Source organism: Micromys minutus (genome assembly GCF_963924665.1).
Source record: "Micromys minutus genome assembly, chromosome: 13".
Taxonomy (NCBI): Eukaryota; Metazoa; Chordata; class Mammalia; order Rodentia; family Muridae; genus Micromys; species Micromys minutus.
The window spans coordinates 34,098,232-34,121,604 of record NC_137982.1 but is presented as its reverse complement, the minus strand read 5'-3'; the positions used below and the strand labels follow the sequence as shown (position 1 = coordinate 34,121,604).

The window sequence follows — 23,373 nt, the reverse complement described above, 5'->3', positions numbered from 1 at the left end:
ATTCGATATTCCTCAGTCTCCCTACATATTCAATATAGTACTGAAAGCACTAGCCAGAGCAATCAGACAGCAAAAAAGAGGTCAAAGGGATACAAATTGGAAAGAAAGAAGTCAAAATATCACTATTTGCAGATATGATAGTATATTAAGTGACCCCAAAAATTCCACCAGAGAACTTTTACAGATGATAAACAGAAACCTTCAGCAAAGTGGCTGGATATAAAATTAACTCAAACAAACCAGTAGCCTTCCTCTACTCAAAGGACAAACAGGCTGAGAAAGAAATTAGAGAATCGACACCCTTCACAATAGTCACAAAGAATATAAAATACCTTGGTTTGACCCTAACCATGCAAGTGAAGGATATGTATGACAAGAACTTCAAATCTCTGAAAAGGGAAATTGAAGAAGACTTCAGAAGATGGAAAGATCTCCCATGCTCATGGATTGGAAGAATCAACATAGTAAAAATGGCCATCTTACCTAAGGCAATCTATGAATTCAGTGAAATCCCCATTAAAATCTCAACTCAATTCTATACAGAGCTAGAAAGAGCAATTTGCAAATTCATTTGGAATAATAAAAAACCCAGGATAGCACAAACCATGCTCAACAATAAAAAAACTTCTGGGGGAGTCACCATCCCTGACAAGCTGTATTACAGATCAATTGTAATAAAAACTGCCTGGTACAGAGACAGGCAGGTAGATCAATGGAATAGAATCGAATACCCAGAAATAAACCCACATACCTGTGATCACTTGATCTTTGGCAAAGGAGCTAAAAGCATTCAATGAGAAAAGGACAGCCTCTTCAACAAATGGTGCTGGTCTAACTGGCAGTCAGCATGCAGAAGGATGCAAATCGATCCCTTTTTATGTCCTTGGATAAAGCTCAAGGGCAGGTGGATCAAAGACCTCTACCTAAAACTAGGTACACTGAAACTAATAGAACAGAAAGTGGGGAAGAGCTTAGAACACATAGGCACAGGGGAAATTTTCGGGAACAGAACACCAATGGCTTATGTTCTAAGATCAAGAATCAACAAATGGGACCTCATGAAATTGCAAAGCTTCTGCAAGGCCAAGGACACTGTTAAACAGACAAAATGGCAACCAACAGACTGGGAAAAGATCTTTACCAATCTTACATCAGATAGAGCACTAATATCCAATATATACAAAGAACTCAAGAAGTTAGACTCTAGAGAATCAAATAACCCTATTAAAAAATGGGGTACAGAGCTAAACAAAGACTTCTCAACTGAGGCACAGCAGTTTCAATGGCAACAGTTAGCCACACACTTTCTGCTTTCTTCATAATTCTGTTTGAGGTGAATGTGTGTTCATATATTGCAATCTCAATTCTTTAGGATTTTTATTATGCATATATGTGTTGGTGAGCTGTAAAGGCTAGAACAGGGTCTTAGATTCCCTAGTTTTGGCATTATAGGCACTGTGTGTTTCCCAGAAGATGCTAGGAACCAACCTCAGGTCCTCTAAAAGAGTAGCACATAACCTCTAAGCCTTCTCTCCAGCCTCTGAGCTCAGGTTGCTAACACTGACTCTTAGATCATCTGTCACTCATCAAGCAGCATATCTACATGTATGTGTCTATGCATGCATGTGTATATGCATGTATGTGTGTATGCATGTATGTGTGTGTGCATGTAAGGGTATATGTATGTGTGTGTATGTGTGAAGTGTATGTGTGTATACATATGTATGTGTGTATGTATGTATGTGTGTATGTGTGTATGCATGAATCTTAAGGTTTCATGACTGTAAATAGACCACAGCAACTCATATAAAGGAAAACATTTAATTTGGGCTGGCTTACAGTTTCAGAGGTTTAGTCTGTTATCATCATGGTGGGAAGCATGGCAGTGAGCAGGCAGACTTGGTGACAGAGGAGCCAAGAGTTCTACATCTTGATCCAGAGGCAGGAGGAAGAGACTGTGTGTCACACTGGCCAGACATATATGAGACCTCAAAGCCTGTCCCCAAAGTGACACACTTCCTCCAACAAGGCCACACGTACTCCAGCAAGGCCACACTTTCTAATAGTTCTACTCTGTATAAGTCAAACATTCAAACACATGAGACTATAGATAGGGCCATACCTACTCAAACCACCCCATTCTACGCCCTGCCCCCCATAGGCTTATAGCTCTAACATATGGAGAAATGCATTCAGTCCAACTTCAAAAGTCCCCGTAGTCTATAGCAGTCTCAGATTTGTTTAAAAGTCCAAAGTTCAAGGTCTCTTCTGAGATTCATAACACCCCTAAATCTAACCTCCTGTAAAATCAAAATAAAAAATAGATCACATGCTTCAAACATATAATGAAACGTGATATATGTTACCCTTCCATAAGGGGGAAAAGGAAACATGGTGAGGAAATACCGGACCAACACAAGACTGAAAATCAGCTGGGCAAACTGCAAACTCTGCATCTCCATGTCTGATGTCAAAACGGTCTTCAGATCTCCAGCTCCTTTCAGCTTTTTTGACAGCAGCCCACTTCTGTGTTATCAGCTTTCCTCTGCAGGTATTTCATGGCTCTGGGATCTCTCACCTTGTGTGGTCTCCAAGGCAATCCAGGCTTTACCCTCACAGCTATGCACAACAGTGGCCTCTCGGGGCCTCCATGCAGCACCCGTGCCACATGCCTGGCGTCAGCAGCTTTCCTAGGTTGCAGAGGGAGATTCCATAACCCCTTCCTTCTATCCTTGACTCAAAAGCCAGAATTACATGGCCAAAGCTGCCAATTTCTGTTGCTTGCTGGGGCTAGAACACGGCCCTCTTGTTCAGATACATCACCAGCTTTCTGTGTTACACATGTAGACTGTCTTGGGGCGGGGGGTGGGGGTCTCAACATCCTAATCGCAGCATAAAACTGTATGCCTGACTGGCCAATTAAAACATTCTCACTAGATCTACACCTCACCAACTGAGTCTTTATACATTTCTTTGTCTCCCCCCCCCCAACTAAGATAATCACAAGTAGAATTTGGGAAGCTCTTCCACTTTCCCAACCAGTTATATTTATGCTAGCTAATATGAAGTAGGTATCATTTTTGGCTCCAAACTAGAAACCCAGAAGTCACCCTCTAATCTCTTCATCATCTTCCCAGTCCAACAATTTCCTCAGTTTTACCTGGACTTCAGACAAGGAGGGCCATTACCAGTGTCTCTGTCATTTCCCCCCTGAGCCTCACATAGATTGACAATCAGTCCTCGGCAGCCCGATTGCCCTGGCCAAAAAGCCTTTTACTAGAATGTAGCCTCAAGTTGGTGTTTACAGAACAGAAAGCTCGGACAGGAGAGTTGGGAAACTATTGGTGAGTCCAGCCGGTAGAAATCCAGCAACAGAGTGGAGCCAGAGTCCCCAGGGAGTGAGCTAAAAGAGAAAGAACCCAGAAACGTGAAATGTGAGATTTTCAGAAATACCTTTTGAGAAATGGAAGTATTCTGAGAAAGTAGTTTGAGAAGTCTAGTGGAGATAGGACATAGAGGAAGAAGGCTGGTCCAGGGAAGGTGTCTGGGTTTCCTCCCTCCCTCCCTTCCATCAGGTTAGCCTGGTGTACAGAGAGAGTTCCAGGACAGCCAGGGCGACACAGAGAAACCCCATCTTACAAAATAAAACAACAGAAAGGAAAAGGAGAGGAGGAAAAAAAACAGTTTTATAAAACAGTTGATGCAGAGTGGATGGGGATTATTATCAATGCAAGACAATTGTGGAGAAGATGAGACGGGAGAATTTGGTTCTCAGTTTACCAAAAGAGGAACTGGGCTTGCCTGAGATGAGGAAGTGTGTCTTCTCCTCTGAGGCTGCAGAGGAAAAGCTGCAGATAGGCATTTGAAGATGTTTGTCTCTAGCGGGTAGTCAGTGGCCTCCATTTTCTCGCTCAGCAGAATGCAAGAGGTTCTTATGAGAAAGCAAAGTCTTAACTCAGTTGACAGTAAGAATGTACTTGGCATATGCAATGAGAGGCATGGGAGAGGACAATGACGAAGGTAAGGAAAGCTTTGCAGAAGAGGCACATGGAGCCCCAGATGCGCGGGTAATAACAATTATTGGGAGAATGGGCTTTCTCTTGCAGTCCTTAATTGTCGCGATATTGGGGGTGGGGTGGGGACTGAGGACCCAAGAAACTCAGACTGAGAGCTGGGTGAGCAGAAGAAAGGGATGGGGGTCGATAGGAATAAAGAGAAATGGAAGAGGAAATGAAAGTGAAGGATGGAGCAAGACCAGAGGGGAGGGAAGGTGGAGAGAAAGAATTAAGGTGGGAGGGAAAACTCGAGAAGACCCGGAGTGGCGGGTTTCAGTAGCTGAGGCTGTCTCCCACAGAGGCAGTAAGTAATGATGTCTCATATCTTACCGCGAAAAAAGAGGCAGAGTGTACGGGGGCTGCCTAAGGAGAGAACATGCCTTTCTCTAGCGCAAATGACAAAGCAAAAACCCCAGCTGAATTAGGTCAACTCATTAGACTGTCAGTTCTACCCTGTGTCTAGGATGACTTTGAAAATTAGTTGAACACAAACCAGTTCACTCTTGTTGCAGCTGCCAATTAATCTCTACTCAAAGCGAGTTCCTCGCTACCTGCCCCTATGTTCTGGACTCCTGAATGAAGGGCACACACACACACATGCACACGCACACGAAGTCTTATATTTTAATATGCCATAAACAGCTTAATGGCTGAGCCTCTCCCAAACCTCCACGTGGCTAACACCTCTCCTCTGAGTTATTACTTACTAAAACCTATATTCCATCTTTGTTGCCCTAGACCTAGTTGGGGGAGGGGCTGGGGCCACTCTTCCCGGCTCTAACGTGATTGCTATCCTCTCCTGCAGCTCCCAGGCCTGGCTTGAGAGCTCCATTTCCTTTTCTGGCATGGCGGCTCTATTCTGCCCACCCCCTGGCCTCTAATCCTAAAAGTCTCACCTCTGTCTCTGCCCAGCCATTGGCTGCCGGCAACTTTATTCACCAATCAATACCAACTGGGGGCGGAGACCCTCAGTGTCTCACTGCGGATTCTCTTGCAATTTCCGGGACCATTATCATCATAGCGGGAAGCACAACAGAGTCCCGACAGGATGGTGTTGGAGGAGCTGAGAGCTCCGAAGGCAAACAGGAGAACTGACTTCCGGGCAGCTAGAAGGAGGGTCCCAAAGTCCACTCCCACAGTGACACACTTTCTCCAACAAGGCCACGCGTTTAAATAGCGCCACTCCCTGGGCGAAACATATTCAAACCACCAGAGTTGTCCTCACTCCCCTCACCCACTTCCTCTCATACGCATCGACTCCACCCTCCTCCCTTCCCACCCAGCTCATTCTTTCTTTATCCCATCCCCTCCGTCAAAGCCCAGGTGGAGTTGCCCTATACTCTTGGGAGTGAAACCTGACATAAATCATGGTCAACCAACTAGGGGGGGTCACACCTTTACAGAAAACTAACTTTCCCCTTCTCAGTGCTATCAAAATGCCAGTAGCTCCTCATCCACTGGTGAAAGTCTGTGCTCACCTAACCCCTCGGTGGTGGGATTTTGTCTGGGTTGAGCTTTTTATACATGCATGCAGTCATAATCTCTGTGAGTTTACACGAGCATCTGCCCAGTTATGTCCAGAAATCAGTTTCCTTGATGTGATCCACCTGCTCTGACTCTTACTCTCTTTCTGACCTTTCTTCCTCAAAGATACCTGAACCTTGAGGGGAGGGGTACAATATGCAAATACCACTTGGGCCAGGTCCTCCACGGTTTCTTTTATTCTCTGCACATTGACCAGCTGAAGGTCTCTAACAATTGCCATCTACTGGAAGGAGGAGCTTCTCTGGCGGGGGTTAAGAGATACACTCATCTATGAGCAAAGCAGTAGGTCTCTAGGAAATACTTTAATATTATGTTCGTTTAGCAGAATAATAGCATCGTGTTCTCCTTTAGGGACTGAGATCTGTTTAACCACAGGTTTTGGCGCAGTGCCAGGTATGGTATGGTGCAGGCTTTAGATCCAGTCATAAAGTGGTTGGTTACTTCTGTAACATTCCTATCTCTGTTGCAGCAATTAGGTATCTTGTTAGGTCCACCACTGCAGGTAGCTTGCAAGGTTTATATCTGGATGGGAGGGATAGCGGTGTTTGCAGTACACACGACCCAGATCAGAAAAGAAAGAAGTGCTTCCTCCTGCATTCAAGCACTTCCCAGTGCTGTGAAAACTAACTGGCAGAGACGAAGCTTCCAAGTTATTGCCACCTTGATTTCTCCAAGTCATCTGCCTCAGCTATGTGGTGTCTTCAGCAAGAGCCGCTTACCAACAAGTTCTGAAGATCGCCACGGCTACAGGCAATAACTTGTAATTCTTGGGGCTTTATGGGGTTCCATTGGCAACAATGCAAGAAGTACCTGTTCTTGGTACTGGAGTTTTATTTGCTAGGTGGTGTCTGTTCTCTTTCCCTCTTGGAAGGAAACTCCATTAAAACATTCCTCTCTTTCCCTCCCTCTCTTCCTCTCTCCTTCCCTCACTCTTTCCCTACCCCTCTTTTTCCCTTTCTCCCTCCCTTCTACCCACATAGCATTATGCCCCCCCTCCCCCGTGGCCTTTTCTAAGAGACATAGTCCTCTGGGAGGGGATTGTGAAAAGGGAGATTACGGTTGCTGACACCACCTTCACCAAATAACCAAAGTCCATCAATCTTTGTCCCTTCTGTACAACTCTTGCCAAAAGGGCACAAATTCTACCGAGAAGAAACACTAGAGGAACCCAAATGTGCTTGTTCCTGGATTGGGTCCTAGAACAGAGATAGTTGTCAAATGCCACAAGGGCTGTGGATTAGTCAACAGTGCTCCCCCAATGTTCGTTCCTGGTTGGTTTCGATCCTCGCACTGATGTTACGTAAGATGCTAACATTTAGAGAAGCTGCCCCAGGGATTGCGGGAAATTCTGTTTTTGCAACATTTTAGAAAGTCTGAGATTATTTCAGTTCAAATGGAAAGTTTATCTTTAACAAAGAGAAGTTGGCGTCTGCGGCGCGCCAGCCCTTTGGGACTCTGAGCGTCCCAGCAGTGCGACCCTGGGCTCCACTCCCCCACCTCGAGTGGGAGGTGTCGTGGCTGAGCTGGGAACTCCGCGCGCCCGACAAGCACCGCCTCCGGCCCGCTCTCGGTGCCGCGCAGTCATGCCCCACGCAGCGCTGTCCTCGCTCCTGCTGCTGAGCCTAGCCCCTGCCATCATCGCCGGTAAGCCGCCCCTGCCGCGCCCCGGGAGAGCTCAGAGTCCCTGGTCCCACCTCAAACCACCCCGCACCCATCTCTCTGGCTGGGTGGCTTCCGAGAGCCAGACCTGGGGCAAAGGCCAAAGCCAAGGACCCCACTTCCACTGTGTCTGCATCGTCAGCTCAGACCCCCCCAAGATGGTTTGCTAGCTAGAGGACAGAGGAACTTAAGAGTCCTTCAACGGATGGCAGCAGAGGGGGGTGAGGCCTGGGGGTGGAGGGGGGAAGCAGGCCCTGTCCCATGGCTAGTGGGTAAGTTGTGAAAACAGGAAAAGAGTTCAGCCAAATAACCCCTGCATCAAGAGGGAGCAGAAGCCAGGCTTGGATTCCATTGCAAACACATTGGTTTAGAGAAACCGTTGGTCGGCTGATATACAGTGACATCTGAAAAATTAGACATAATTAGTCACGTGCAAAATGACCCCGGAGGAACACGGACAATTCCACCGAGCATGTGTTTTTCTTTAAACAAGCTTTCAGTGGAGGCATGTCAAAAATATGTTAATGGGAAACCCTGGGGGTAGATTTCCTTCCCAAAAAAAAAAAAAAAAAAAAAAAGAAAGAAAGAAAGAAAAGAAAAGAAGAAAACAAAAAAAAAACAAAAAAGACCCACTACCAATCGAACCTTTCCGAGCAAAGTAAACAAGAACTAAGTGGATACTTGTGTGGGCTTCAGTAACAGGATTATGCAAGAGATTTTTGCCTTCTGGATTTCACTGCATTTTAAAATAAAAGTCTATACGAAGCCTGCTGTCAGCGGGGAGTATTTTAAAGACCCTGGGGGTGGGTGTTGGAGACCTGAGCTGCTCAGAGCTTGCAAAGCTCTTTCTGGGTTCCTGCAGAGCAGCAGTCTGGCCAGTTTGGCTGTGGCTGCCTCTCTGAGGAGCCAAAGCAAGAAGTGAGGTTTCACACCATTCAGATTCGTACATTAATTTTGTCTAAGGTTGTACTAGAGAGCTTCGAAGTCCGAACCAACTCTGAGCCCTCCTTAGGCACTCCCTCATTATCTGGGGACACCTGAACTCCCTCTTAGTTCTCTCTCTACCACCCCAGACTATTTTTTTAATACTGTTGTCATTGTTGCGCTAGTGAGAGAGCACGGTGGGTAAATCTCTTGTTTTGCAAGCCCGGTGGCCTTCGTTCATTCAACCCTGTAACCACGAAAATCCAGGAAAGAAAAGATGCCATAATGTTATCCTCTGACCTCCACAGGACATACACATGCACAAGCACATGTGTGTACACACAACAGTGGTAGCCAGTTAAAAAGGAAGGAAAAAAATACATTCCTAGCCAATTTGGAAAGAGTGTGAGTTTCTAGGTTTTGGTATCACCTGTGAAGTTGTTTTGAACACTGAGAGAGGACAGATTTCATGGGGTTTATTCTTTTGTAAGTCTCATCTGGATTTAGTGAAAATGGGTATGAGTTTGTCCCACAACTAGTTAGCCACCTTCTCTGCCCTCCAGTGAAGTGGAGATGGTACTTCATAGGGCTGTTGTGAGTATCCAGCGAGAACTCCATCTCTCATACCTGTTACAGCCCTGGGAAATCCTGGTCTCCTTCCCTTTGCTCTTATTCTAAAACATGAAAGATATTGCATCAACAGTTAGTTACACTCATGATGGAGAGAGCTTACCAAGAACTAGAATTAGCTGAATGGCAAGATCTCAACACAAAAAGAACCTCAGTAATCCAGCATAAAGCATACATTTAATACTGAAGTGGAAATCACTCTGGGTTTTTTTTTTTTTTTTCTATTATGTTGGAATATGTTAGTGAAAGTGAGCTTGTTGGCTAAAAATTCACAATGACTATAACATCATGTAACTTCCAAAGGTTCCATGGCAGACCTGTGTGGGGTGTCTCTGGTTCGGGTGGGTTTGTTGTGGGTGCTGTTGGGGATCTAAGCACAGATCCTCATGCTGGTACACCAAGTCCTTCACCCACTGGGCCACCTCTCCAGATCTAGAGCCTCTCTGTCAGTGCCCTTGCTTACGAGCATGTGCCCGGGACAACTGGGTCAGTGAGCACATGGGGGATATGGGAGGAGTGAACGTGAGTTCCGTGCTCATCATGTGGTCGGCCTCTAGGCCCTGGATTTTGAGTGGCTGCTACCTGCAAGCAACGATGGTGTCGGTGCCCCTGCTTTATCTCTGATGTTAACTTATTGCCCCCCCCCCTGCTATCCTCAAGTTTGTCCACCCTGATCTAGTGGGAACTGCAACCCTTCTGTTTCTTCTACACAGGCTGCTTACCCCTTGTTGGTGATATGATTATCCTTCCCCCGACCATTTAGACATTCGCTATTATGTGATATCCCAAGGCCTTCCCCAAACACCTACACTCCTGGTTTCAGCTCGGTGTTTTATCTTCGGGGTCTATGCTCTAAGCCGTCACTCATCTTCCCAGGAAGAGGCTCGTGTCTCTGAACTTTATTTTATGAGAAAAATGATGAGATATGGGATGATTTTAAAAGTAGATGTGTTGGCTGCATTGTGATTTCTTTCCAGTTGTATCTTGGAACTTGTAACTGAATTCAAAACATTTGCAACCTCTAAGTCTGCCAAGGTCACTTTTTTCTTGCCATTGTAGATGGAACTCTGTTTCAGAAGACAGCATCTCAGATTAGGTATAAGAATGCTCTTATAAATTTTAAGTTTTCACACAAACAGTCAAACTTACAAATAGTTACCATTTTAGGATTCCTTTTGTTTTTGAGACGCTTTTAAGAATTTGCTGCTGTGTTGAAAACCAATGCTACCACTAAAAAGCATGTGTTCCCCTCTGCATGACTGTGTAAGCTTACACACTGCACCCACATATCTAATAAACTCCTGTGGATGGTGTTGGGCAGGCATGACACAGGTCAAGAAAAGCACTCTCTTCCTGCATTGTCTGTGTCGGGAACGTGATTGTTTTCATGAGTTGTTTGAGATTTTGAGGAGAAACCAGGAAATTTAATCCACTTAAAAATGGATCGGTGGCGCCCAGTGAGAAAGGACAGAGGATACAGCTTATCAGTGGGCAACTATCATTGAGGACGGGCAAGACAGCAAAAGCTAGATGTGGACATCCTAAAAGGGAGGCCAACAAGAGGGATGTAGGGAAAGGACCAGGTGTCAGGGCAGCTTTGGTTCCTTGGGATTTGGCAGACCCTGAAGCCTGTGCTCAGCCACAGAAGCTATGGCTGGCTGAACCTTTGGGCCAGCTTTCCCTCCTAGACTCACTACACATCTAATAAACAGCCTCCATCGCCCTCTCGTCTTGCCAAAGTTGGCCTATGAGGGTGAGTGGGTGCTAGAAAAATAGGCAGGTGATTGTTTTCACATAGGGATGCTTTTCATTCATCTTACCAAGTGATACATTTATCACAGTGCATAGCTATATGGAAACTTTTGGATACACACTGACTAGCACCAAGGTGAGCGTTCCTTTTTAAACCAGAGGTACAGCTAATACTGAAATGAGCCCAAGGAGAAGGTAGCTGGAAGTTCTGGGTGAGTCAACACCATTTTCTGGTCTTATCACTTGGAGCTTCTTTTCTCTTTTCCTTTCTTTGTTTTGATCTTACCTTCCATCACAGGAGCCTTGGGTTTCTTATTTGCTCTATCTGCCCTCAACATCAGGTCTTTAGCACTCCGAAGTATCTGTGATTGACAGCCTCAAAGATGTTCCTGGTGCTTCTTACCACTTGGTGTTTACTTGCTTGCACCTCACTCCCACAGTACACAGGGATGGCCTATTTAATTGTGGTGGTTCGATTTGTGCAGCAACCTGAGCACACTACAAATGGATGCTCAAACAGATGACGAAACACTATTTCTGGATTGCTTTAACATTTGAGACTTTCTCCACCGAACCACTAAATGCTGAGATTAGCACTTGTGTCTGGAAGGCTTAGTGAAGGACATCTCCCCTTAACAGCCCGAGCTGGCATCATCTAGTCCCTTAAGATAGAACAGGAAGACTGGGGAAGGTCAAATTCCATTCATGCCTGAGCTGAGGCATCCATTATCCTCTGCCTTGAACTTGCTATAGGCACACCTAGTTCTCAGGCTTTGGGGCTCAGGTAAGGATTTATACCACTGGTCCCTCTCCATGACCCCATCACATATTCTTCAGCCTGCCAATGATAGATCACGAGTTATTTTGTTTGCTTGCTTGCTTCCATTACTGTGTGAGCCAGATGGGTAGGTGTGTAGATAGATAGGTAGGGCAATGGATAGATAGATGACGGATGGACGGATGGATGGATGGATGAATGGATGGATGGAAGATCTTCCTTATATTAGTGCTGTTTCCCTGGAAATTTCCTGTATAGTAACCAAGAGGATGTTTCAAAAATGATTGACAACCAAGACTAGATTCTGTAAATCTGGCTTCCCTCTCTTGCCTTGTACCATGAAACCCTAACAAGACCTAATCTAATACCTAACAAGAGTAACCTAGTGAAGGATGCATTTTGGCTCACAGTTTGAGAGCCGTTATGTGGCACGAATTGGTGGCTGTGGTGACCAGAGTTTGAGGTTGCTGCCTCTCATATCTCAGCAGATCAGAAAACAGAGAAAAGACAGAAAACCAGACCTGGTTATAACCTTTAAGCCACTTCCTCTGGCTAGGCACCACCTTCCAGAAGTTTTACAACTCTTCAAAACAGAGCCACAGCTCAAGCCTGGGCATTCATACTTGGTTTTCATGGGCTCGGTCATCTCTTAATACCGAGTGCACTCAGCCCAACTTCTAGCATCCTTATAGAATTAACATTCTCAAGGGGGTTATAAAGATAAACTCCTGGCTGCAAGTCCCTGTAATATAGAAAAACAAAATAATGTAATTCTCATTCTTAAAAGGGAAGTAGCAAGGAAATACTGGACCACACCTGCAGCCCCATTGTCTGGCAGCTGGAATGCCAGCATACTGGCATCATCTGGGTTTGGGTAGCGCTGTCCCTCCAGCACACAACACAGATGACCATTCCCTTGGGGGAGCTGCACTCAATGTCTGCAGCTTTGGTTGGTAGATGTTCTGTGTTTCTGGCATCTCCCATATCCTAAGATCTCTAGTGCATCCTAAGCTTCACTTTCATAGCTGTATACACCAAGTTCCAAGCAAGGAGTCTGAGCCTGTCTGTCACACATTGCCTGGTTCTAGCAGCTCCCTGGAACCGTGGCTCAATTCCCCATAATGCTTGCCCTTGTGTTTCTATCTTGTGTGTCTACAGAAACAGCACCACATAGACAATGGTGAGTTCTACTGCCAGATGATAATCTGGACCTCTTGCTCCACAATCTACAGTAACCTTTCTCTATCCCTATGGCCGGACATAACAAAACACTTTCAGTTGCCTGGAATGTTTTTGTTTTGTTTTTTTGTTGTTGTTGTTTTTGGTTTTTGGTTTTTTTTTTTTTTTTTTTTTTGGTTCAGGAGTACTATTTCAAGCGAAAGTTCTTAAAATAGGTTTGCATTGTTAGACCCTGGTGGTCTCCGGGGGCAGTCTTATTTTTACAGCAACGTTCCTACTGTCTTTGGGAAGCATGTGTATAAGAAGCAGGGCTCGTGGATCACACCAATCTGATCATCCATTACTGACACTACATTCACACCCTCCTTAGCCCCCAACTCTCAAAACCTCCCTCCCTCTTTCATTACTAAATGACACGTTTTTCATACCTTTGGGCTTCACTTCCTGCTCTCTCACTGGATATCTGGCCAAGAGCAGGCAGCAAAAAGTCATGCCACAGACCTGAATGGCATGCAATTTAAAATTTTTCCCTATCAAACAAACCAGCCTGTTATGGTTTAATTCCCCCTGAATCTGGTTTTCAGGACAAAGAAGCAGAGCTCGTGGATCACACCAATCTGATCATCCATTACTGACACTACATTCACACCCTCCTTAGCCCCCAACTCTCAAAACCTCCCTCCCTCTTTCATTACTAAATGACACGTTTTTCATACCTTTGGGCTTCACTTCCTGCTCTCTCACTGGATATCTGGCCAAGAGCAGGCAGCAAAAAGTCATGCCACAGACCTGAATGGCATGCAATTTAAAATTTTTCCCTATCAAACAAACCAGCCTGTTATGGTTTAATTCCCCCTGAATCGGGTTTTCAGGACAGAGGAAATATGAAGCCAGTTTCTTTGCCAGACTATAACAAGACTGGTCCCTGAACCTCCTGATTACAGCCTTCCTGGCTGTGTTTCTTCCATCCTCATTCCCACTGGGCTCACCCCTTAAGCTCAGCTTACAATCTTCCAGGGCTTCTCTAGCCTTCAGCTCCAAATTCTTCCTTCTAAAACCCTGTGAAATGTGGTCAGGTTTCTCCCAGCAGTAACGATGACCCTAATTCTCATGATCAATCCAGTGAGTTACTTTTCTCGCTGCTGTGACGTGACCAAATACCTAATCAGAACAACCTGGGGGTGGGGGTTGGGGAGTGGGATTTGTTTTGGTTCAGTTGAGAGTGTGGGCCAGCCTGGGTTGAAAGGCATGGTGGTAAGTAAGGATAGCTCATGACTCTGATAGGGTGTACAGATGCTTGCTCATTTCTGTGAGCCTGGAAGCCCAGAAGGGACAGGAAATGATCCATGCAAAGTGATGCCATTTGCTTGGGAATTAAATGGCCAAACCCATGAGTCCATAAAGGACATTGCACATTCAAACCAAGACATACAGGGACCCCCTAATATGACTGTGGTGAGAAACAGAGGTCTCCAGTCACACCAACTCACCCTTAGGTGTACCTTCCTACTGTAGTTGGAAGTTCAGCTGACTGTTGCCCTAGCCAACACATTGACTGCATCTGCAAGGCAAACCCCCAGCCAAACAACCCAAGAAAGCTGCTGCCTCCAGTTCTTAACTAGAGACACCAGAAGAGATGATGTTTCTTGCTTTAAACTGCTCACTTGTTACACAGCAGTAGATTGCTAATACACCATCTTACATGGGTAGCCGCAATTTGACAGAATCTAGAATTACCTGGGACCCCAGGCCTTGGGGGATGATCTTGACTGCATGGATTGAAGTAGTAAGACTTAATGCCTATTGTTGGTGATCCCTTACTGGGATCCTGGGTTATGTAAGTAAAGGTCTGAGAAGTAGCATGCATGGTCCTCTGCCTTCCAACGGGGATGCAGTGTGACTAGCCGACGGGGATGCAGTGTGACTAGCTGCCTCCAGTTTCTGCTGCCTTGAGTTGATTTCTTCAGAGTGAGTGTTTTATCACAGCAACAGAAAAGGAAACAATGACATCATCTACTCTGTTCTTTGACTTCTGTTGCTTTTGTGTGTTTGTCCCCACTAAATTATACGCCAGGACAAGACAGGGTTCATACTACCCTTTTGTTCACTATGGACTTTCCAAGCACCTAGGTTGGTACTGTTTTTATCCCTGTTCTACAGAGAAGTTGAACTGGAGCAGGGAAAGGCTTAAGTAATAAACCTGAGAACCTGTTGGAGTCAGACTTTCCCTACCAGGCGGTGGAGTGACTTTGGTTAAAGTTGCTAGCCCAGAGCCATGCGCCACCTCACACCTATGCGTACCTCTCAGAGTTGTGTTCCAGATAGCAGAGTAGCTGTTACTGATGTTATAATTAGATTAAGACCTGCTCTATGCTGATTTGCCATTAATAACCAAACTGGAGAAATAGGTGGCTACAATATAAAACCATACAGAATGTGTCCAAGACTACAAATAGTAAAGGTAGCCTCTTGAATGAGAATGACCCGCTATGGGTCTTTGTTGTTTGAGACAGAGTCTTCTTAAGTAGCCCTGACAGGCCTGGGACTCACCTGACCTCTTGTATCTTATGTGGTCTTAACTCTTAATACTGTTGAAATAGCAATAAAATTTCAACCAATTCCAGCATGAACTGTAGGGGGAGACATCAGAACCCTCGAATTCTCCAATTCAGCTCTTTCTAGTGTGACCCATGCAGGGAAGGCTCAGGGAGACATTGCTTGTTATTGCTATTAGGCTGTAAACTAGAGGATGTCCACATATTCCCCAATGAAGGGATGGATAAGTTCATCCATAGCAACGTACTTATGAAGTAATGGATAAATGCATACATTATGTAGCAATGAGAAATAATAATTCACAGATACCAATGACAAAACAAGGGAACCTCAGAAAAGTAATATCTATCAAAAGAAGCCAGACACAAGAGTACACTGTGCCAGATTTCATTACTGTAAAATCCAAAACAAGAAAAGCTAGCCTGTGGCATTCTAAGTTAGGGAAATGATTTCATTTTGGAAAGGGACGGTGACCAAAATGGTTAACGTTCTGTTTCTACATTTTGCTGATGATTTGTGTGGGTGGATTTTTCCCTTTTGAAAATTCACCTAGATCTATAGTTATGGTTTGTGCTTCTATGTGTATGCCATGTTTTGTGACAAGTTTACACTTTAAAAAGTGAGGTGTTAGCTCTGCCTGTTAATTTAGTTAAACTTAGAGACACAAGAAACCACTGAGTCTCTGAAAGGAAGAAATGGACTCAAGGCAAAGCATTTGAAGATGATGGAAATAAATTGGAATTCGAGATTGAAGAAGGGGGCTGGAGAGGTGGCTCAGTGGTTAAGAGCACCGCTCTTCCAGAGGTCCTGAGTTCAATTCCCGGCAACCTAATGGTAGCTCACAACCATCTGTAGTGGGATCTGATGTTCTCTTCTGGTGTGTCTGAAGACAGGCACAGTGTACTCATATACATAAAATAAATCTTTAAAAAATGCTTATTAAAAAAAGAAAGTGAAGAAGGGGATTTGTTCACTTAGCGTTTGAAATCCTTCGTGTTGGTCCCAGTTCAGGGGCGAAAGGCATGGAGCGTGATCACGGTTGATAGCACATTCTGGGGATCCATGACTACGCCCACTCTTATCAGTGATAGCATTTCATTGGGGCTGGCCTGCAGTTCAGGGGTTGACTCCAATTGTCATCATGGCAGGAGGCATGAGGACATACAAGCAGACATGGTACTGGAGAAGGAACTGAGAATTCCTCATCCATGTCAGCAGACAGCAAGAAGACAGAGATAGAGACTGGGCATTGCCTGAGCATCTGAAGCCTCAACGGCCACGCCCAGTGACACACTTCCTCCAACAAGGCCACACCTACTCCAACATGGCCATATCCCTACGAGTCTATGGGGGCCATTTTTATTCAAATCACCAAATAGACATTCATCCCTTTTCTCCCCCAAGAAAACACAGGAAACAAGATAAGCTGTCCAAGATGAAATCTTTCTGTTCTAACATCTCATGCCTGCTCTTCCTGCTCATTCACATTGCAGCCAGTGGATAGTGGTTTATGAAAGAGAGTTCTGTATGGTGCATTTGCAAGTGAAAGCTGGAATAGACTCCAGTGCTGATATATAAAAAAAAGAAACAAAGTTGATACAGAAAAGGGGTCTGGTCCTTCCAGGATGAAAAGACCAAGAAAATATTCATGGCTTAGAAGTAGATTTAAAGACATAAAAGTCTCTATTTTTATTTTAACTTTTCAAACTTTTCCCCCCTGGTTTTTCAAGACAGGGTTTCTCAGTATAACCAGTCCTGACTGAACTGGACTCACTTTGTAGAGCAGGCTGGCCTCAGATTCACAGACATCTGTCTGCCTCTGCCTCACGAGTGCTGGGCGGTGAAGATGTGTGCCGCCGCCACCCTACCAACGTCTTTTTTTAAAAGGCCAAGCATTCATAAGAGGAGCAGAGATGGAGGGTAAAGCTGAGGTGCTAGAGGTGGCTGGGTGCTACTCCTTGGGAAGAGAAGGTTCATGGCTGCTCTGGTCCAAGCCTTCCACTAACTGCCTTGTTTTCAAGCCCTCTCAATTTTTCTCCTGCACATATCTGTCGTCTCTAGCCCCTCAGTCTTTCTGGATGTTGTTGCTTTGTAAATAGGATCATGCCACCAGGTTGTCACAATGTGTAATGGAAGTGTTTACAAAACAGTAGAAAGGGGCAGGGCTAGAGCATATATATGAGACCTAAAAGCCCTGCCTACACAGTGACTCACTTCCTCTAACAAGGCCACACCTCCTAATAGTACCACTTCCCATGGGCCAAGCATAGTCAAACTGTACATGATGTAAAAAACACTTTCCTTTCTTGACTGACTTCTGCTCACCCTTCTTCTTCCAGAGAACTAGGAAATAATCTATTCTGGTGGCAGCATTCTCTCTGCTGTCTACCATACTATCACCTCAGTAAAAGCAAGAATGTTGAATTAATTGAGATTAATGCAACTGATTACTCAGCTCTGATTTTTACAAGAGTGCTTACTTCTTCCATTCCTTTATATTAAATTATAACACATACAGACTTAGAAGTAAAAAGATGTAGGTAAGATCTTGCTGACTTTATGCCCACTAAGATTAATAAATTCCCTTTTAGTCCTCCAACTTATTTCAGGGAAATCAAGTTCTTACAGACTTTTCTTTTTTTTTTTTTTTGATGAAATGCTAAGTGATGATATTCTGGGACATAGGCTTAAAAGTTTTATATCTTCATAATGAACAAAGAAACCAAAGTAGAGACAGAGATGTCCTTCCTAAACAGCAGGAGGAAAAAAGGTAAGGCTGACCTTCACAGAGCTATAGAATCTATATTAATAAGTTGTTAAATTAAGGTCACACATGGCTTGAAAAATAAAGCTTAGTAGGAGAGCAGGTGGCCAAGTATACATGAATCCGTATATTCAAATCCTAACCACCACCCCCAACACATATACACAATCACACAAAGAAAATAAAAGAAGGCATGAACATCAGTATTGTTTACTTGTGTAATAGTAAAATTTGCCTGAATATTTATATTCTAGATATGAGTTCTTGTGAGGAGAATTTGAACAAAAAGGTTTTGCAAAATTCTTAAGACTTTTAAAATTATTATTATTTTAAAATTATTATTATATAACACAAAGAAAGACTTCAGATGGTTATTATGTAATTTACATAATATTTTATTTATATGTAGATAATTATAAATTCTTTTAACTGTGTTCCAAGAATTTGTGGCACAGGCTTTTAACTCTGACTAGTTCTTGTCCATGCTAGCTTGCTTGGCTTGATGATGATGCTTAATTTGTGTGTCTGAGTTGCTAAACAATCAAGAGACCGACTTATAAGCACACTATGAAGTCAGACGTGAATCACTAGCATCTTTTTTCCCCTGCATGTAAAACAGAGAAAAACGAATTGCTTTTACACCGGTTGATTTGTTGTTTTAAAAGGAAAATTACTTGTGCGTATTCGTGGGCTTTTAATATTCAATATCCTTCGCATCTGGAACTCATATTAATAGTATTGTTTTTTTTTTCCCAAACAGACTGTCCTTCATCCATCTGGGTTCAGTTCCAAGGCAGCTGTTACACTTTCCTTCAAGTAACCATCAATGTGGAAAACATAGAGGATGTCAGAAAGCAGTGCACTGAGAATGGTGAGGAGCTTTAAAAATAGTGGTGTCGCTGACATCTTTGAAAGGTGTCCCAGGAACTGATGTGCAGACAGTAGACATGGAGATACACTTGCTTTCTGGTTTGAAGACAGTCGTTGGACAGCACTCCCCAGTGTGTAGTGACAGAACCGTGAAGCACATCAGGATCTAGTGACTGTGTGTGCTGTGACAGTGCCCCTGAGAGACAGAGTCCGAGACCCTCCCCAGTGCTGTGACCTTTTTAATACAGTTCTTCATGTTGTGTTGACCCCAACCATAAAATTATCTTTATTATGCTAACTAATTTTGCTACTGTTACGAATCGTAATGTAAATAAATATCTGTGTTTTCCGATGGTCGTAGGTGACCTGTGTGAAGGGGTCAGTTGATACCAGAAGGGGTCTTGACCCACAGGCTGAGAACCTCTTTCTTTTCGGTTCTTCTTGAGGCAGCGGAGGGGGAAGAGCGTCGGTGGAGGGTTAAGACTTGGTCTTACGAGATACAGGGGTAAGACTTGATCTTATGAGATATTTAGAGTTGCTGTATAATAAAAGTTTACTAATTCTAAGTTACTATGCTACTGCAGCTGACCTTCTGTGTTCCTCTGAGGCTAGAAGCTGCAGTCTCTGGCTCTTGGCACCTCCTCCTAAAACAGCAGGGGATTAAGGGAACAGCTTTGTATCACCTCAGCAGGAACTGCTGGGCTCTAGCTTCCAGCCTGCTAGTCAGAAGTTGCAGGAAGAAAAAGGGCATTTAGAAAAGTGATTATGATGTTTATTACTAAGTTAAAAAAAAAAGTGTCCTATAAAAGATAAGGGGAAAAAAAAAGATAAGGGGAAAGGGGGGATCCTAAGTGGAGGGGGGAAAGGAAAAAAGGTTTCTAAGGGGAAAATGTTCTTCTAAGGGGAAAATGTTCTTCTAAGGGAAAAAAGATCCCTCTCTCTTTGTCCTCAGTACTTACATATCTTTCAGAATATATGATCACATGTTACAAAGCTCATCACAAGTTCACACAAAAATCAAATCATACATTGAAAAAAAAGTTTACAACACAGAATGTTTACATGCATATCCATTAGGAGTAATTATCTGGCTAAACATCCATCACCTGTCTCAGCTCCACAGGTTCACTGAAGGCTTAAACCCATAACTAAATTATTAGTGAAGTTTTGTGTAGATAAACTTAGTCAATATTTTATTCTCTGTCCTAGCACCTATAATAACTCGTTAGTTTCCTCTTTATGACCTTTGGTTAATTGTTTTACAACCTCTTGGAATGTGCTCTGAGTAGGAGAAAGTCTGGTTACGATCTAAGAGCAGTTAACTGATGACACTTGGGAGACTGGCAGAGTTCTCACTGTAGTTCTATCAGAAAAAGACTTAATAGCCGTCCCACTATAAAAGAGTTTAATAATCAGTTATAATTTTAGGAATTCTTATAGGAGCATCATTAAGACTTAAGAAGCCATTTATATGTCTATATAGCATCCCTACAAGACAGTACATCTTCGTAGATCTGCTCCAAAGGGGTGTGCTACTACTTAATGATTGTTATATATGTATAAAAATAACAGGAAAAGCATTTTAATAGCAGGAATCTTTCCTAAAATGAATCCCTTACAGCCTTGCTGAATAAGAGTGAACCAGTCACAGATTATATGATAATCCGAGGCGGCCATCTCTGGATGATCACCTGCTGGTTATTAGCTTGTCCCATTATGGCTCCTGACAAACCTATAACCCAGAGTGAGCCTGGTCCCATCTCTCTCCAACCAAGGACGGGTCCTCAGGGATCTCTTGCACAAGATGTCAAGCATGGAATGGGAAGAAATAAGGAATTTTTTCTAAAGAACCTTTTACCCAAGTTTTCCAAAGTGCTTTTTTAAAATCTACTGACCTAGAGTAACATATACAACCTTAAACAGATGTTATCAACCTAGGACCACGTGCTACTGGAAACATGTATCCTGTGTGAGTAATTGCTTTCAACTGTAGCTTTTTTCAACAATAATATTAGAACTAATTGTTTTCTCTCTCTCTTAAACTCAGAGTTATCCATTCAACCTAGTTCGTAAAACGAGAGGACATGGAGAGTCCAAGACATAACAATATTGATTACACTTTCTTAGAATATTTATTTTATGTAGGTTTTTGTTGTTGTTTTTGGTTTGGTTGGTTGGTTGGTTGGTTTGGGGGACAGAGTTTTCTATGTGTAAGTAACCCTGGCTGTGCTAGAATTCACTCTGTAGACCAGGATGCCCACGAACTGCCTGCCTCTGCCTCTGGAGTGCTAGGATTAGAGGTGTGCACCACCACTGCCCTGCTCTCTTTTATGTGTGTTATTGTTTTGCTTGAATGTATGCATGTGTACCACATGTGTGCCCGATGTGTGAGGAGGTCAGCCTCGGATGTCGGGTCTCCAGGAACTGGAGTTCCATACGGTTGCGAGCCACCATAAGGGCGCTGGGAATCAAACCCTGGTTCTCGGCAAGAGCAACAAGTGCTCTAACTCTCCAGCTTTCTACATTGTGTTCTTAAATGAAAGTTAAATTTAAACAAACTGAGTACTCAGTAAGTAAACGGCCTGATGACATGAATTCAAATTACCTCAGAGCATATAATTAGCTTGGTTATGAGGTTATTTTCTGAAAAATTCATTCCCACCACGTACCAAATCTGGCATTGTTTACATGACTTTACCTATCAAAACAAACCTATTGATATCAAAATCATAACAGACCTATTGAGCTGTTTATTTTGTCTCCTTTATCAAAATTAAATTCAGGTGTTTGTTCCAGATCACACAGATTAATAATAACAGAAGCCAAGATTTGGACTGAGGTCTTCGCTTGGATTATGCTTGTGTGCTGGCTTGTCCTTGAACTGTCTCTGGCTCTCCCTCTCCTGCTCCCCCTTACCCCCACCCCCTTTCTCAGGATGGCCTCTTTTACAGTTTTTCAAGTATGACTGCCAACGATGCCTTCCTTCCTGACCACTCACACTTTACAATCTCTTTGCCCTCCCCGTGATTCTAGGCTGGCCTGAGTGCTTGCTCATTTCCGAGGAACATCCATAGGGCGTGCCAGGTCTAGACCTTAAGAAGACTAGTAAATTTTCTGGAAGCCAAGAGAAGAAATTGATTCAAGGAAGAGGAAGTAATTAACTGTGTCAAATGCTGCTACCATTTCCGGGGGCAGGGGTCAGGAACTCATCCTTAGATGCCCTAATGTGGATACCATTTATGATTTACAAAGAACTCTCTATGAACCTCAGAGCAAATTCCGAACTGAAACAGTTTTTTTTTTTTAGAAAGGCAGGAAGAAAGGTTGGAAAAATGAGTACAGATAACTTATCTCTTGATGAAAAATCCAAAGGCGTCAGGGTAGTAAATTTGCAGTAATTGTGTGTGACAGGAATGAGTTTTAAGAAGCAGAAATCACATCCACTTGTCTTAATCCTTTACACGGTTCTTAATGGTCACCTACAATTTACTGACAATATCCACTTACTGTAAAACAAACGACCCTCCCCCACACACAGGATTCCTCCAAGCAAAGTCAATGCCTATGGCATCTCTTTGCAAATTATTCTCTTTGTAGTTCAATTTCATCATATGGAACGAGTTTAAATGATTGTATAGGATAACAGACAGACGAAAACCCCCACAAAACTATCTCATGTCTGTAATGTGGGTGAACTCAGAGGCCTCTGGTGGCTCTCACCTTCCATCTTGTTCAACAGGGTCTCTTGTTACTCATTGCTGCATATACCAGGCTAGCTGGCTGTGGGCTTCAGGGCGGTTCTGTCTCTACGTCTGGTCTAGCCCCAGGAATACTGTGATTTTATACCTGGGCAGTGAGTTCTGGGCATCTAAACTCAGTCGTGATGTTTGTGAGGCAAGCATTTTACCCACTGGGCTATCTCCTCCGCTCTGTAGTTCAAATTTAACAAGTAATATTTGAGACAGGCAGAGAGGTGTCAGCCTTCCAGTTGCTGGGACTACACGCATATCTCACACGCTCAGCAAAATGACCTTAAAAAAAGAAAAAAAAAAAAAAAAGACTGATTTTCATTACGCACGTGGTCCAGGCTGGCCTTAAACTTCAGCCTCAGTCTCCTGAGTAGACAGGACTATAAGCATTTGTCATAGGACTCCAACAAAATTTCTGTCGCTAGAGTCTGCCCCAGCCTGTCCCTGTTGTCCTGTGTGTCCTGGAATTCACTCTCTACACCCACATCCCCACACATGCATGGGGTACGTATGTGCTTCACCAGGGAACTGCTTACCTGACCTTTGTTAAAGGTGTGCTTGGAGTAGAGACAGCTTATATATCTGGCTCTGTCCCAAAAGACACGCTTATGTTACCCTATCGCTGTTTTGACATTCCTAAGCTAAATCTAAAACCACCGGACGTCAGAGTGAAATATGAGCCGGTGGAAATGGCCTTTAGTTCCTTAAAGGGGCCTTTTCTGTGGTAGAACTAGAATCCACTTGATCACCTCATCACACTTTTCAACTCCCAACTCTATTCCTTAGAAATGCCCTTCCTGCCTTTATTCCCTGCACTTGGGAGGCGAAGGCAGGCAGATCTGTGTGAACTCCGAGCTAGCCTGGTGTAGTGCTGATACCCAGCTACAATCCCAGCACTGAGGAAGCAGAAGC

The 23,373-nt window shown here is 43.8% G+C and overlaps 1 protein-coding gene across 2 annotated transcripts in view; it reads left to right on the top strand.

The window, feature by feature from the left end:
• The first annotated feature begins 3,892 nt into the window (after positions 1–3,892).
• CD302 (CD302 molecule) overlaps positions 3,893–23,373 on the top strand; it is a 31,350-nt gene continuing 11,869 nt past the window's right edge. Inside the window, exons 1-2 of one of the 2 annotated variants that reach the window (XM_080927004.1) lie at positions 3,893–4,020; positions 18,603–18,713. In XM_080927004.1, coding sequence (XP_080783130.1) covers positions 3,972–4,020; positions 18,603–18,713 — 160 coding nt within the window. In that variant the 5' untranslated portion in view covers positions 3,893–3,971. Of the gene's footprint in view, positions 4,021–6,988; positions 7,245–18,602; positions 18,714–23,373 lie in introns of those variants that run through there. The other variant, XM_080927003.1, reaches the window with a different exon arrangement.